The sequence below is a fragment of the Doryrhamphus excisus genome, linkage group LG9, assembly GCF_037039965.1.
Source record: "Doryrhamphus excisus strain RoL-2023G ecotype Guam linkage group LG9, RoL_Dexc_Guam_v1.1, whole genome shotgun sequence".
Taxonomy (NCBI): Eukaryota; Metazoa; Chordata; class Actinopteri; order Syngnathiformes; family Syngnathidae; genus Doryrhamphus; species Doryrhamphus excisus.
The window spans coordinates 8,115,703-8,132,639 of NC_136365.1; the positions used below are offsets into that span (position 1 = coordinate 8,115,703).

At 39.8% G+C, this 16,937-nt stretch overlaps 2 protein-coding genes and 1 non-coding gene across 4 annotated transcripts; 2 read left to right on the forward strand and 1 right to left on the reverse strand.

Moving 5' to 3' along the window:
- Nucleotides 1-380: 380 nt before the first annotated feature.
- Nucleotides 381-6,665, forward strand: LOC131103636 (mitochondrial glycine transporter B-like). 2 transcript variants are annotated; one of them, XM_078793352.1, is made up of 8 exons: nt 381-677; nt 847-930; nt 3,240-3,364; nt 3,733-3,817; nt 4,951-5,130; nt 5,362-5,530; nt 5,603-5,766; nt 6,241-6,665. In XM_078793352.1, the coding sequence occupies exons 2-8, from the start codon at nt 913-915 to the stop codon at nt 6,361-6,363; spliced, it is 864 nt and encodes a 287-aa protein (XP_078649478.1). In that variant the 5' UTR covers nt 381-677; nt 847-912; the 3' UTR covers nt 6,364-6,665. The 2 variants fall into 2 exon arrangements, with proteins under 2 accessions (XP_078649478.1, XP_057906101.2); XM_058050118.2 differs by lacking the exons at nt 381-677; nt 847-930 and adding an exon at nt 2,437-2,847.
- A 1,184-nt stretch (nt 6,666-7,849) lies between these two features.
- trnar-ccu (transfer RNA arginine (anticodon CCU)) lies at nt 7,850-7,922 on the reverse strand. The gene has a single exon. It is a non-coding gene; the product is annotated as a tRNA-Arg (tRNA).
- Nucleotides 7,923-8,281: 359 nt separating this feature from the next.
- On the forward strand, nt 8,282-16,883 carry ift56 (intraflagellar transport 56). The gene is made up of 19 exons (XM_058082321.2): nt 8,282-8,429; nt 8,773-8,837; nt 8,919-9,059; nt 9,158-9,250; nt 9,326-9,440; nt 9,935-9,984; nt 10,188-10,333; nt 10,545-10,716; nt 10,829-10,903; nt 10,985-11,087; nt 11,593-11,648; nt 12,059-12,112; nt 12,503-12,566; nt 12,705-12,793; nt 13,470-13,553; nt 13,650-13,719; nt 14,467-14,573; nt 15,384-15,517; nt 16,426-16,883. The coding sequence occupies exons 2-19, from the start codon at nt 8,835-8,837 to the stop codon at nt 16,538-16,540; spliced, it is 1,671 nt and encodes a 556-aa protein (XP_057938304.2). The 5' UTR covers nt 8,282-8,429; nt 8,773-8,834; the 3' UTR covers nt 16,541-16,883.
- Nucleotides 16,884-16,937: the final 54 nt, after the last annotated feature.

The window sequence follows — 16,937 nt, forward strand, 5'->3', positions numbered from 1 at the left end:
CTTCAAATATACAGCTATCAAGGCTCTTTACATGTTTGTGATTGCCATTTAAATGCTAAGGATGGGAAAAAAATATGGCCAATAGTTGGGTTTTGCAATTTAATCCCTGTTATATCTTGCTTGGATACAATGTTTTAAGACATTTAAATGATTGGAACTGAACACATTTTTTGTGTTACTATAAATTGTTAATGCACAGTAACTAAATGGTTTTATAATGTCCAAGATACTGAGTTTAATAAAATGTTCCAGGTTATGTTATTTGACCATGTCATTGTGACAATAATATATAGTTTGGCCTCAACAAACTGTATATTTAAGTTTTATTTTGGAAGTCCACGTCAAAATGTTAGCACGTAAGCGCTTACGTGCTTTTATTGTGAAGTGAACTACCGTACTGGAGGCAAAGCGGAAGTGCGGGAGACTGTCCTCGCAAATGCGACAACAAATTTTGGAGGACCAGCGCCAAAGACGACTTTTGAGGACAGCTGTGGATAGTTTTGCGTGATCCGCGTGTTGACTGTTTTGATGTGTAGCTGAATTTACAAGCGAGAACGAACCCGGGAAGTTATTTTGTTCAAACGCCAAACTATGTAAAGACTCGACAGTCAAACTATGGCGTTTTGGAAGATGTTAGGAGGGAACACCACTTTTGTTACGCCTTAACCTCTTCTCAAGTAGGTTCTTGTTTCGTAACTAATGAAATGAAACTAGAAAGCTAACTAGCTAACAGGCATCTGACACAGCACTATATAGCATGCCCTTCACCCCGGAAGCTAGCGTTAACCCTGGCTTGTTTTCTACCATGCCGCCAAATTAATAGTCGTTTTTCCTCCCTATTTTCAGTAGTATCTTCCGTTAAGTAGCTGCAAAACGGGAGCGGGAGGCGAGAAGGATTCATCTGGCTCAACAATGATGGAGTTAGCAGCGGTGAGTTCCACAAATGACACCCATTGGCCACAACATTAGGAACAGTCACAATCCAATGTAACACAACATGGAAATTGTTTAAAAACTAGTAGAATAATGCCCATCGCGCAGATTTTATTTAACTCTATTCCAGCCACACAAAATACACAAACTCTTATATTGTGTTTTTCTGCATAAATTGGTAACTGAAGACAAAAGGTGCATACGGTCAAGCAATAGCTTTACTACCTTCCAGTGGCTGACAGACAACACAAATACCAGTTTTTCCGTCCGGAGTATAAGGGCCACACTGAAAAATAATAATCTTGACATTTCAAGGAAAAGAGTAGTAAATTCACTACACTAAAATAGTGATATTACGTGTAAAATTGAGCATAGCTCTTCAGGAAGAAAGGAAACTTCACTCTTGCTTCGAGCAAGCTTTTATTTATAACTTGCAACAGATTAGCATGTTAGCCCTTCTCACTTCCGCCTTTCTCCCCTCCACATAAGTTCCCCCATTTTATGGGGTGTCTCAGACAATGCCTGTAACATAAAATTAGAGATGTTTTTCCCGTGATTTTATTCGATTTCTTGTAAATGTACAACTCTATTCTTGTAAAATTTTGACTTTATTCTCAAAATCTGCGATTGTTTTAATACTCTGTTGTAACAGGCATTTCCCGAGACTAACTATGAAAAGGGGGACTGATGTGACCTTTGGCCTTGGGCTAAGGTAATATTGCTACTTTTTTCTTGTTTTACGACTTTATTTGGAAATCTCAGGCTTTTGATTTTTCAATGTGGTCCTAATACGTACTTACCATTATTAAACACTCAGCAAATCTTTTAATGTATTTCGCCTCTTCAAGCTTTTTCAAGCTAGCTAGCTTTTTTTGTGCATTTTTGGAATTGTTAGCATTTGCTTTTGATCCTGAGGTGTTTATGCGATTGTAGTATTATATAGCATTTCCCACTTGCATTTGTTTAATGGTATTTTTGGGTCCTGGTTCTTTGTTTAGACATTGCTGCACGTTTGCCTCATATCAGCCTCATATCAGCCTCATAAACTTTTAATTTTAAATCAAGTAGCTTTAAGATAATGTTCTGGATAATAGCTGCAATTGATGGCTATGACATAACATACGTTTTTGGCCAAATGCATTTTATTATTATGCATGAGCAGTGTTTCCCGCAAGACTGCAATCTATCTCGGGTGGTGGATTGCACATGTGTAATTGGTCCATGGTGCATGTGGATATCATTTTTATGGACGATGTGGGCATCCCTGTCAACATTGGCATTTGAAAATAAGGAACGTTTTCTGGCCAACGGGAAATCAGATTATTTTTATTTCCCATGTTGCCAATGGGCAAATTTGTGACAACTTACATTCCGCTGTCATTTTTCTCACCCATTGCTTGATGTGGACATATCAAGGCACCTACTGAATAACTACATACATACTGTATATTTTAAGACCACCTTTCTCTCTCTCTCTCTCTGTCTCTCTCTGTCTCTCTCTCGCTCATACACACACACGTACACACAAGGACCACAACACACCACGCCATGCCATGCCATGACTCATGCCATTTGACAGAGATGCAGTGCAGCAGCGAGGAGTGGGAGAGTGAAAAAGCAGATGTGTGAGTGTGTCTCTGCAAGATAGAGATAGAAGCTGGTAAAAAAAAAAAAAACATTGCCTGGATTATAATCCCCTGCTTTGGCTGGGAAACTGTGGGGGGCGTCAAGCCATCCATAGAGGAGCCTTTGTGGGTCTGTGGGAGCCAGCGACCAAAAGCGAAAGATGCTTTGTGCTTTATTTGTCACATGCACTTTGCATCAGCGGCATGACTTGATAGCATGATTTGAAAGCAGGTCAACATGCAGGAAAAACAAGATCCATCCAGTCGAGGGCCAAGCAGCTTGGGGAAGGTAGGAGTGTGTGCATCACATTGATAGTGTATTCTTCTTTTTACCTAAAGAGCCTGCAGAGCCTGCTTGTCCAGGAGGAATTTCATGTTGTCATTTCATGTGATTGTATTCAACAGGCCGTGTGCGTGTGTGTGTGTGTGGACTGTCTGTGCATATCTCCATCATCATGACCTCTGCTGTGTCAACGAGCTTTATTTACAAGGAGACCGTATATAAATGAAACAAAGCTGTGACTCGGGTTCATTTACACTGGTTGCACTTGATTTTACTGGGTCAATAAAGTATTCCATGGATTTAATGTATTTTTGTTTTATCTGCATATCCAACTCCTCGTCATATCCCACCCGCTCTGTGTTTTCCAATCGTCCTTTATGGTGGCTTTCTGTTCTCAGGCTCACCCAGCTCTCAAAGCCTTTATGTGCGGCTCCCTCAGTGGAACCTGCTCCACGCTGCTCTTCCAACCTTTGGATCTGGTTAAGACTCGGCTGCAGACCCTGCAGAACAATGCCAAGCCAGGGTATGTGAATAAACAGTCCCTCTTGGATGCACACACACACACACACACACACACACACACACACACATGCACAAAGCTGACAAGGGGCACACACGTTTGCAGGCAGTGTCATATTAAAGGAAAACTGAGCCCATTATCCACAATCTTTATGTGAAACATGAACAGATATTTCTTTCCCTTTTTTGTACATTAAAGCGAAAGAAAATGAGTTACTGTGAGCTAGCCAACAATGCACAGCATTGGGAAGTACCTATTTCGACTGCAAAGCCCTCTAATGATGTACATGCTGTGATTTTGTCTCTGTAGTATTTTTGGCACGTTTGCTTCATATGATGTATGACCAACCATCCTTATATTGCCTTTTGCAGGACACCAAAAGTGGGGATGTTCAGCGTTTTCATCAATGTGATAAGAACAGAAAATATCTTTAGCCTGTGGAAAGGAGTTTCACCGGTGAGTAATCAACACACAAAGTTAGGAGAGTTGAACTGTAATTGTAGGGGTGTAATGGTACAGCATTCTCACTGTTCCATACGTGTATCAGTATTAAGGCCATGGTATGGTTCGTATTACAGTACATATTGCCGTAAGGCGTCTAGGAGACCAGGGTTCAATTCCACCCTCGGCCATCTCTGTGTGGAGTTTGCATGTTCTCCCCGTGCATGCGTGGGTTTTCTCCGGGTACTTCGGTTTTCTCCCACATTCCAAAAACATGCTAGGTTAATTGGCGACTCCAAATTGTCCATAGGTATGAATGTGAGTGTGAATGGTTGTTTGTCTATATGTGCCCTGTGATTGGCTGGCAACCAGTCCAGGGTGTACCCCGCCTCACGCCCGAAGACAGCTGGGATAGGCTCCAGCACCCCCGCGACCCTTGTGAGGAAAAGCGGTAGAAAATGAATGAATGAATGAAAATGTACAGTAATTAAAATGTGCTGGCAGGTAATTAATTCTCCAATAAGTAAAATAATAAAGACATAATCCCAAGTGTAGTCCACTTTTAGTCACTATACACAGGCTTGTGGACGTGCATCGTAACGTAACTATATACGTACTTCCTGTCCTTCACTTGTGTAATGAGTGGGGATGTTTGGTACAGCGGAGCACCAATTTGATCCGAATAACAATACATGTATTCATCTTTACTTGTATACTACACACTATAATAAATGGGGGTTATTTTTCATGACTTCTTGCTATTCTAAATAGCTGGAAGATAATTTTGAATTTTGACCTTTTTCAGCAGCTTAGTCATGCAGTATGAGTGAACTGTATGATTGTTTTCCCTGAACTATGCCAAAAGCATCTTTATCTCTTGCTGTTATTGGTCCTACGGTTACGGTTATTACCGTAATAATAGTATAATAATATAATAATCAAGACAGCAACAATGGTGTATGAGAAAATTCAGTCTCGTGGGATACATTCATCATCTATCTTGCATTTGTTTTAGCAACAGCTTTTTTATTAGCTTATTATTAGCATCCGTGCATAATTACAATCAGGAAGTCAAATGAACACAATTCACAGCATGAGCCATGATTGCTTCCGGATGATGATGATTGTGTTCATGTCTTCTCTGCCAGTCATTCGTTCGGTGCATCCCAGGGGTGGGCATCTACTTCAGCACCTTCTACTCCCTCAAGCAGCACTTCTTCCTGGACCGGGCGCCCAGTGCCTTCGAGGCTGTGTTGCTGGGAGCTGGCGCCAGATCTGTGGCCGGTGTCTGCATGCTGCCGTTCACTGTCATCAAAACACGTTTTGAGGTACAGCCATAACTGTGCAATTTGGTCAGACAACTTTCAGTTTCAGTTCATGTTTATTTGCTCACAAAGCATTTCCTGAATCTAGTGGGTGGCGGTGTGCTTATTAACATGGCTGACATTGAAAGGTTTCACTGACATGAACAAAGAGCTCTGTGGCCCTATAGATTAAACAGTACTCTGGCTAACCACTTGCTTGTGTTTATTATGCTAACGCTACAGTATGTGTTCCAGAGTGGCTACTACAACTACGTGAGTGTGGCTGGTGCTCTGAGGAGTGTGTACGAGACGGAGGGATGGAGAGCGCTGTTCTCCGGCCTCACCGCTACTCTGCTCCGAGATGCCCCCTTCTCTGGAATTTATGTCATGTTCTACAGCCAGGCCAAGAAAACGCTCCCCCAAGGTTAGAACTATGTGGCATCAGCTAATCTCCAAAAATTTGTAATTCTGTTTTTTTTTTGTTTTTTTAAATCAGAGGTGACATCGTCAGTCTACGTGCCCCTTGTGAACTTCAGCTGTGGCGTGGTGGCAGGCGTCATGGCATCACTGGTCACACAGCCTGCAGATGTGGTGAAGACCCACATTCAAGTCAGCCCATCACACTGGAGCACGCTGGATGCTATCCATTATGTGTACAGGGTGTGTGTGTGTGCTCACTTTCACCACAGTTGCATTCAACTGCCAAGTGGGACATTTCAGACTAGGAAAAAGTGCAGATGAATACAGGAATGTTATGTCTTTTGTTTTATTTACAGAACCTCTAAAAGTCTGATAACTTGATTTGACGATAAGATTGTGGCAAAATATGCTTGTAAAGCTGCACAAAGCTTTGGAATTTGAATGGCCATTATGCGTGATGTCAGGACATGACGTTAGACCTCAATTTAGCAAGCATCTAATATTCATATCAGCACATTTCTGTGATACTAAAATGCCACTGTACGCATTATATTTTCTTGCGACACACAAGGTGAACTCACGGCACAGTGGTTGGGTACACTTTAACTTGGATGTTTGTTACTTCCCATTATTCTCAAATGCACCATACATGTTGTACATTACAGTGCAAGCAGGAAACCCAATAACATTTCTTGTTTTTTTTTTCTCCACCAGGAACATGGCTTGGGTGGGTTTTTTCGCGGGGCTGTTCCTCGGTCTCTCCGGCGCACACTGATGGCTGCCATGGCATGGACTGTCTATGAGCAGCTGATGGCTCGAATGGGCCTCAAATCCTAAAGGGTTGGGCTACTTATAGTATTTTCTCATTAATGAAAATAGCGTGAATAGTCTGTGAATGAGTGTGTTTGATGAGAAATTATTCAACTGTTTGTGAAAATGTGTAATACACGATCTTTCAGGAATTTGAGGTCACGAATGACAGTCATGCTGTGAAATGAACTTATTCCTATTCTTGAGTCTTGATTGAACTTTACTGACGGTCAGACAATGTGGCTCATCGAAAAAATATTTCCAAATTTCTTAAGCCTGCACCAAGACTGAGCAGCATTTCTTCCTTGCCAATAAACCCTTCATGAGGATACAGGTTATTCAATCTTAGGCTCAGACAATCACAGATACACACAGCCTTTATTACCATATACTATGCTTTAAAATGGGACAGTGCGACACTGTAATATTTACAGTTTTTATATTTAAAATAGCCCATTATCTTTCTAAGGACACATGGCTGTTATTTCTTAAACAGGGTGTTAAGTTATCAGAGTTAAACCTGGAACCTGTTGTTCTGTTTGCGGGACAATAAGCGTGCAATTTGCTCTAATGTTCTTGTGAACACACTAGTTAAAACAACTGATGGCACTTTGCTGTACATAGTATTGTTGACAATAAGAGAGGTGATATATTAATATAACTATTTGCAAGTGTCTGCAAGCACTGCCTTTTAAGATGATGTGTTATAATATGTTTGTTTATTGAAAGCTTGACCGCCGCTTATGAAGACCGTGTCAATGCAGTTACTGATCACATGATGTTCTTGTAGTGACATGTAGAAAGGAAGCAGTGTCTTAATGTCCAACTGTGTGTATGTGTGTCACTGTGCAGTAATTTCACTAAATGGCAGTTTTGTAATGACATGCAGTCTTAGTTCATTTTTGTGGTGACTATATCGTATATGGTCATTGTTATTGTAGATATTTGGTCTGTGCAGTGTTGACTCTGACATTGTGCCTGTTTTTATGGTTAATAAAGTTAGCTTTTTAAATAAATAAAAAGACACTGGAATTTATTTTGAAATAGTGAGAGGCATGGTTAAATATGAGTGCAGTTCTGCCAACATGTTTGATTTTGCCTTACTCGACATGCAATTTGATTAATGTCATCTGAAATGACTCACATACCATGCGTATGGTTATTTGTACAATGCTGGCCCACAGTAGAATGTGTTGCAGCAGGATTAGGCTTGTGTGATTACAGTCTGAGCCCATAGTTTGGATGTTAGTTATGATGCTTACTAGTTCCAGGTAGTGTGCATTACTGCTCACTGATCAAATAATGTTGTGATGATTACTGAAATGTATGGAGTCGTTATTTTAGTATATTGTGCCTATCTTGCAAGACAAACTTTACATAAAAGAATAATTTAAATGGCAAAATGTGGAGATGTGGAGAATGAAAACCCTCGTTTTATTAAAGCAATAAGTGTCATTAGTTACTATCGAAAAGTGTGAAAAGGATAAAAGGCTCTCGCCCAAAAGATGCGACCCACCCCAGATGGGACTCGAACCCACAATCCCTGGCTTAGGAGGCCAGTGCCTTATCCATTAGGCCACTGGGGCTCTTGTCCCGGGGTGATGTATTGTACAAATTTGTATGTATTTGTGAATTAATTGCGAATTATAGTCTATACATTTTTACTGCACGATTTCTGTTTATTTTGTTATGCATTTGTGAAATATGTAATAATTTCTAACCAAATGTGTTTCCTTGGCATTAATCGTAAGGTTGGTATCAGAAGAATTTTATCGTTGCTATGCGACTAAAGGCAAACACCAAGGCGAGCAAGCCTGGCTGTGAAATATCATGTTGTGTTTTGAAACGTGGCTCCGCCATCTTATTTTGTATGGAAATAAGAAATAAGATGGATTTGTCTGAGATTAAAAAACGCGGTAAATTCCTCCAAACGATATAACCACCACACCAGAATGTGTTATGACGTCAAGCAGAAAACCAAGATGGCGGTCTCCAGTCAGCGTTTAATGTGTGTTGGTTCTTGTGGGAAGGAAGCAAAAAACTAATGAAAATCACATACAAAGTATTTTCGAAGAAGAAGCGTGGCATTGAAGGTATGTTCATTTAATGTCTTCAAATGGGGTAAATTATTTTCGCCAACGACACCTAAACAACAACGCGTTGATAATACTGGTTCTTGTTGTTTTAGTGTAGAATGTTTCACTTGTTTAGTTTTGTCACAGTAAAACTATTACTAACAAAGAACACCGCTGCTTCCTTTCAAATTGTATTAAACAATTTCTTGTGAAGTAAACGGGGTTGCGTCTGTCAATGGAATTGTTGTTGCTAGGTTACAGTTACAGTTAAGACGCTTCATCACACTGATGAAAGAGATGTGTCGGAACATCATCATTGGTTCTTATTGTGTTCACCAAAGTGAATGCACTGTTTTAATAGGAGTCTGTTCTGCTTAAACGAAGAAACGCTCTCTTAACGCATCCTCTTCTACATTTGTCAACATGGTAAGTGAAGTGAACATAAATCCATCTTCAAACAATATCGAAATGGTGCACATAAAGCACGATAATCAACATTTGTTGCAGATTCTTTCTCGTGTGAAACCAGCCGTGGGAGGAGAGGCAGCAAGCATCAGTGACAAGAAGAAGAAAAATAAAACCAAAGTTCCCAGTTTGGAGGAATATCTGCAGCAGAGAGACTATCTAGGTGCCTTGACCCTCTTGGAGGTAACTTCCATCTATATTTTCTACATCTCATAAATTTGGTTATGTACACAGCCATCATGCATTGGTTGTTGAGGATGAGTTTTGTTGTTTATTTCCAGTTCCAGAGAAGTATTGGCGAACAAGAGGAGAACACAGACCTATGGATTGGCTTCTGCGCCTTTCACTTGGGGGACTACAAGAGAGCGATGGAGGTACTTTTGTTGTGTTTGATCAGAGTAAGCTACACATTAGTACTTTAAATGGGATATTAAAACTTGTTGTGACAGGAGTACAAGACCATGACTATGAAGCCTGACTGTCCTCCTGATGTCTGGGTCTATTTGGGCTGTGCCATGTTTTTTCTGGGGCTCTATAAAGAGGCGGAGGAGGCAGCCTTGAAGGGTAAATAATCATATAGGTTGCAGCTTTTTTATTTTGCACAAATAGTTATTTCATGGGATTTCCTGTTTATTTGTTTTAGGGTGTTGTTTTACAAAATATGAGGTGCAGCAGGCTGAGGAAATTTTTTTTTTGGAATACCTAAAGCTAACTTTAGTCGGGGAGGGAGCCCCAAAAAATCCTCACTATCAAAACTTCATCCCAAGGAACTCCCTCCACTTTTCAGAGACTCCAAACTTGAACTGTTTCAAGTCAGGAGTTACCATACATTTTTTGAACGACATAATTAGTGAATGAAATACAATTTTTTTTTTTTGGTGATGTGGGTATTTTTAAATAAGAATTACAACTCTCACATTGGTGTCAAATAATACCCTGAAAGGAAAAACAACAACAACAATTTTTTTCTTTTACAGATAATTTTTTTTGCAATACCAGCTTTTCATAATTGTGGCTAAGCATCACTACCTTTGACACTTTTTTTTTGTTCTTTGCAGGTCCAAAGTCTGCCCTCAAAAACCGACTTCTCTTCCATCTGGCTTACAAGGTTACAAGCATTCAAGTCTACTTTTGTCAACCTCATCAATCTGTACTTGTTCATCTCTTTGCTAACACACTTTAACATTATATTTTTAAAATTGTTCTGAGTGGTGAGATGCAAGAGTTTGAAAGGAAAACTGCTTGAATTTAATCTTGGGAAATGGCTGTTATGCGTATGTTTAAGTATGTCGCTTTCCAATCACATTTTAGTTCGATGATGAGAAGAAGATGATGGACTTCCACCAGAACCTGGAGGATGTGACGGAAGACCAGCTGAGCTTGGCCTCCATCCACTACATGCGCTCACACTACCAGGAAGCCATTGAGATCTATAAACGCCTCCTCCTGCAGAACCTGTACGCATCCCCACCGATCGCTTATCGTTTTATTTTCACTGCCATGCCGCACTTTAACACAACTTGTGCCATCCTCAAGTGTGCCGTGTTTATTTTTGTGGTGGTTGTATTGTTCAGCATAATACAGAGTGCTGTTTGTAATATTTTGGTTGCCTTGGGATGGTGGACAAGATATCTCACCACAGCAATAAACATATTGTGTCATCTCCAGAGACTTCCTGGCAATGAAGGTGAATGTGGCTCTGTGTTACTACAAGCTGGGCTACTACGACGTCTCCCAGGAAGTGTTGGCGGCCTACCTCCAGAACATCCCTGACTCCACCATCGCTCTCAACCTCAAAGCCTGCAACCACTTTAGTCTCTACAACGGCAAAGCAGCTGAGGTACACAACATGTATGCATGCTGTTAGCCGCTTGCTATTTTAAAATTAAATAAAATGAAACATTGAAGAGGTTTTACTTTTGCGTGTTTGTTTCCTTTCCCTTCGCTCTCAGGCTGAGCTGAAAAACCTAATCGATATCTCCTCCTGCTCCTTTGAGTTTGCTAAGGAGCTTATCCGACACAACCTGGTAAGCTCCTCCCAAGCTCTAACCGGTATCTTCTCTGTGCACAGACCTGAGGCTCAACATGCTACTTTCGTTCTTCCCTAGGTGGTGTTTCGTGGCGGTGAGGGGGCCTTACAGGTGCTACCTCCACTGATTGACGTTATCCCAGAGGCGAGACTCAACATGGTCATCTACTACCTGAGACAAGGTGGTGAATTGCCTTCATTAGCACCATTTCCAATTTAAGCCAATACATTTTTGATTGACATCTATCGGTATGATGGCGTATAGTTGAACCCCGCTGGAAACTACAACCACGATAATAAAATGGTAGCATGGCTCAGGTGGTAGCGTGAACCCCCAGTTGCTCTTAATGCTGCATATCAGTAGTTAAATGTGCTAACACTAACTATTACACCCTGTCTGTACAAAATAACACCTTAAAGAGACATAAGACAGTCAAAAGTGATCATTTTAACTACAGCAAAGCATGCTGGGAAAGGCATAATCTGCAAACTTATTTACACATTACACATTTCATGGATTATGACGTTTCTGTGTTGATATGAAATACTGTAGAGAAGAGGTACTTAGTCACTTGTGTACTGTTCCTATGTTGTGGCCAGCCAGTATACATCTTTATTAATTTTACCATGCATCACAAGTTTCATGTATGAATTGTCATATTATTATGTTACATGTCACTTTTCCAGATGACGTCCAGGAAGCTTATAACCTCATACAAGATTTAGTGCCTGCTACACCTCAGGTACACCTACTTCTAATACAACACTCTTAACATCACTCCCCCTGCAGAGCATGATCAAGGAACTGAAGTGAATGTAAAACCCAGACCAAAGTTAAACGTTTCCATTTTGTAGGACTGTTTGGATGAGAAATGTACCAATGAATCAGGATTGATTGCCATTTGTAGCTGTCTGAAATGTGCATATTTTCTCACCATTATATATATATATATTAAAAGGGATAGTTGGTATTTTTTGACATGAAGTTGTGTGACAACGGTGTAGTGAATCAACAATGACTTGCTCGGATTAGGAAGGTAGTTCCAGTTAGTTGGTGGGGCCACTTAACAATATGCATTCATCATATTCATATCTATATCATATCTACAGTATATATTATATGTCTTAATACTTGATATTACCATTTTCATAGGAGTACATTTTGAAAGGGGTGGTAAATGCTGCGCTCGGGCAACAACTTGGAACGGTGAGTGTTTTTTAATGTAAAATAAAATATCAAAAATGGATGTTAACTGAGACCAGGGTTCAATTCCACCCTCGGCCATCTCTGTGTGGAGTTTGCATGTTCTCCCCGTGCATGCATGGGTTTTCGCCGGGTACTCCGGTTTCCTCCCACATTCCATAAACATGCTAGGTTAATTGGTGACTCCAAATTGTCCATAGGTATGAATGTGAGTGTGAATGGTTGTTTGTCTATATGTGCCCTGTGATTGGCTGGCGACCAGTCCAGGGTGTATCCCGCCTCTCGCCTGAAGACAGCTGGGATAGGCTCCAGCACCCCCGCGACCCTCGTGAGGAAAAAGCGGTAGAAAATGAATGAATGGATGTTAACTGTGCTTGATGTTTGTTTTTCTAGAGGGATTACTTAAAGGTTGCTCAGCAGTTCTTTCAGTTGGTCGGAGGCTCGGCCAGCGAGTGTGGTATGCATTTCACAATTAAAATATTTTGATTTTATAATTTATAATATTTTATCATATATTTTTTAATAATTAATATAATTGTATTTTTTGTGTAGAGTGGTGTGGGCAAGTGTGTGTTCATTTCTGTTTGCCTTTCAGATACTCTTCCAGGCAGACAGTGCATGGCTTCCTGCTTCTTCCTCTTGAGAGAGTTTAAAGATGTTCTCGTATATCTCAACTCAGTCAAGGTTTGCATTGCTCGCCATACAATATGTCATGCTGTATATACTGTATTTCCTCAAGTAGTGGCCTCCTGAGTTAATCATCCAGCGTGTCGTCCGCTTGGCTAAATAAACGCTGCACCTCAAATAGGCGGCTTCTCTTTTTCCATCAGAACAAAATAACAGGCGGCGCTACAAGGTGGCTGTAATTACCTATACCGTGACTGATACCGCCATGTGTCACGGTAGACAGCTTTACCCATATTACACTCCGCCTGCATGGCAGATGTGGCACTTGTATAGCTTCGTCAAATTTACTGTAGAGTTTAAGGAGAAAGAAAGAGAGCATTCCGGAGCAAAAATGGCCAAGCCAGGAGTGGCCCATTTGTATTGGCTCACAGCATATTGTAAAAACACATTGAATTTACCATTCACAAGATATATTATTGGATATTGACTTTGATGTTTTTTTTGTTCAGAAAGCTTACAGTAGCTTACAAGTATTGTATTCATTGTTTTTGGGTGTTTTAATGACATTAAAAAATAGAGGCCTCCACTCAAATAATCTCCTTACCCCTAATAAATCTGCAGTTGAGTAAACACCCATAACCACCATATGAGTAAAAAGCGTCAAAAATCAACAATGTGACTTAATTCAAACATTTCTAATGTATTTTTGCTGAATTCTCTCTTTTTTTTTTAGGGTTACTTCTATAATGATGATACATTTAATTTCAACTACGCTCAGGCAAAGGCAGCCCTTGGCAACTACAAAGAAGCAGAAGAGGTATCTTAACATCTCAAGAACTGCTTAGTACTGTATTCTTTCTTGGAGATATTTTATTTTATAATGTACTTTTACTTTTTGTTTTATCTTTTTCAGGGTTTTCTGCTGATTCAAAGTGACAAGATCAAGAGTGATTATGTGTACCTCAGCTGGTTGGCACGCTGCTGTATGTATTTTGATCAAAGAGGTCATGAGTGAAATAGAAAAGTGTATTCATTCACAATAAATAGGGTTTATACATCCAATATGACATGAAAATCTGGCTTCGGGCTAGAGGCGGGGTACGACCTGGACTGGTCGCCAGCCAATCGCAGGGCACATATAGGCAATTCACATTCATACCTATGGACAATTTAGAGTTGACAAAGCTTACAATGGTGATATAATAAACATTGAAACTCTGCATCCAAATATAATTGTTATGTAGTAGTAGTAGTAGTTTTTGCATAATCCTTTAAACGAATGTGGGAAAATATGTGTTTGCTCCAAATTCATTTTAGTAAGAAATCATTTACGAACAGCTAATATACGTTAATATTGTATATCCATATTGTAGACATTATACATTATACACTACCGAGTCTCCTGACCATGATATTGTGACAGCAGAAACATTAATTCTTATTAATAACAGCACATCACAAAACTGTGTTTTTTTTAACCCTTTAAAGCCGCCGTACTTCTTCGCAAGGCCATGAGTAAAACCAGTGTACATCTGTACTGAAGATGTCAATGGTCACACACCACCACACAGGGTGAAACAGCTTCTATTGCTATGACCACATTGAGTTTGGTTGTCACATTGCACCACTGCATGTCCGTTCACATACAAACTAATATGAGAGATAGCTAATGTAGATACATGGTAAAAGTGTGAGTGAGTGACAGCTTGTTGAATCATGTGTTTTTTCAGACATCATGAACCAGAAGGGTCGTCTTGCCTGGGAGCTCTATCTGAAGATGGGCACCTCCTCTGACTCCTTCAGTCTGCTTCAACTCATCGCCAATGACTGCTACAAGGTAGAAATGGAAATATGTGTTTTTGCATTGTTTTGATGGGTTTTTCTATGTCTGGCACCAGATTTTTGGTTATTCAAGGTTCAAAATATCACACATACATTCAAAATATCCTTGTTTATATGCATTTGACTTTGCCTTTTGATCAACCATAGACACACAAAGTGTTGTGCGAAAAACTGTTTGCCGCCTACCTGATTTTTAAATTTTTTTTTGCATGTTTGTCACATTTTTTTACAACACAACTCGACATAAAAGGCTGTTTTTAAATGAAACTTTTTATTATTGAGGATAAAAAATCTAAATTTAAATGGCCCTGTGTGAAAACGTGACGGCCCCCCCAGAAAGAAAGTAACCAAACTCTTATCAGTCTTGGAAATGGTTATAAAGCCATTTCTACAGCTTTGGGAATCCAGCAAACCACAGTGAGAGCCATTATCCACTAATGGCAATAACATGGAACAGTGGTGAAACTTCCCAGGAGTAGCCGGGAAAACAAACTAATACCAAGAGCCCAGCGACGACTCATCCAACAGGTCACAAAAGACCCCACAAGAACATCCAAAGAACTGAAGGCCTCAGTTAAGGTCAGTGTTCATGACTCTACCATGAGAAAGACACTGGGCAAAAAACGGCCTGTGTGGCAGTTCCAAGATCAAAACCACTGCTGAACACAAAGTACATTAAGGGTTGTCTACAAAAAAAACCCTCCAGTGTGTCTGACTTACAACAATCTGCAGAGATGTTGTCTATCTATTGCATATTTAGTAACAATTAGTCATAACTGCTTTTTTTGTATGATGTGTGTTTTAGATGGGCCAGTTCTATTATGCAGCCAAAGCATTTGATGCACTGGAGAAGCTGGACCCAGGATCCAACTACTGGGAGGGAAAGAGAGGCGCATGTGTTGGCATCTTTCAGCTCATTTTAGCCAACAAAGAGTCAAAGTATGGCTGCCTTTTTGTTCATAATACAGTGGAACCTCGGTTTTGTTATTTTTTTGCTCCAAAAGGTCATACAAAAACAGTAACAGATGTAAATTGAGTCCATTTCATTTCACACAGGAAATAATAATAATAATGTAAATCAAATAAATCAGATGTCGTCTGAAGTATTAACAAAAAAAAATTAATTCAACTTGATGATGACTGGCGATGGCGAGATTGAATTCAACAGTGTTTCTCACCTTCTTTATAAAATTGTTGCCACTTTCGCCCCATGGTGGGTTATTTAGCTGTCACAGTCCACATAAAATGCACAGACAGTGAGTCTGTGAGTATGACAGTATAACAGTAAGTCATACTGTGCTTTGTTTGGGGACTCCATATGGCTGAATGATACAGTACTATTTTGTTACGTGGAAAATTGAGGCAAAATTTTAGACAAAACCAAAAAGTATGGTGTTTGACTGTACATGCAGTATTTCAGGCAGCCAAAACACTCAGATGTGCGCTATACTTGGCTGCAACCAGCAGTGGCTTTGTTGATTCAGTCTCAACTAGTTTGCTGATGAGCAACATGATAACAGCTATGGGAAGTTCAACCCCAAAACCTTCTCTCTGTAGCATAGGACATTTACATGGAATTGATCATTACATCCGTAGCAATATTTCAACCCTTTTCATCTTGTTTTGTTAATGCATTATGTGGCAGCGTGCTGGAGTAGTGGTTTGCACATCTACCTCACAGCAGATCCGATGTTGAAATGTCCATTGGAGCATCACTGTTTTGCGTTTGCATGTTCTCCCCGTGCATATGTATGTTTATAGGGAGATAACTGAATAAATATGAATGACTAATCAATGGCACATGGCAGTGATCTAATGTCTTTTCCTCTTCCTGTTTTGTGTACCAGGGAGATACTTAAGGAGGTGGTGCTCCTGCTGCGAAATTCTGGAAACCCGCAGGTGGAATACATCATTAGAGCCATGAGGAAATGGGCCAAAGACAACAGAGTCTTTCTCTCATAACCAAGTGGATAAACATAAATACATACTGTACAGCAGATGTACATAATATTTACTTTACACCGGAAATACTATGTTTGTGTTCTATATGTTTTTATAAATATATTCATATACATTTGAAATACTGTCATTGATTGCATTCTTTTTAATGTAGTCTCAGACTGGCTTTACAAATATAAAAACTGAAACTAAATATTGTTTAAAGCAGCTCTTGTATCACAGTGCATGTTCTGTGATGTAGAATTTATGCCTATGATGGGAAATGATGCAAGTCAGAAATATTGTATGAAATAAAAAATTATTGTAGCCTTTTAAAACATGCCCGTAAAGGTTTAAATCTACTTGTAAGTTACACAATTTTGATAAGTCAACAGGTGGCAGCTGTTACATTCAGTCAAAC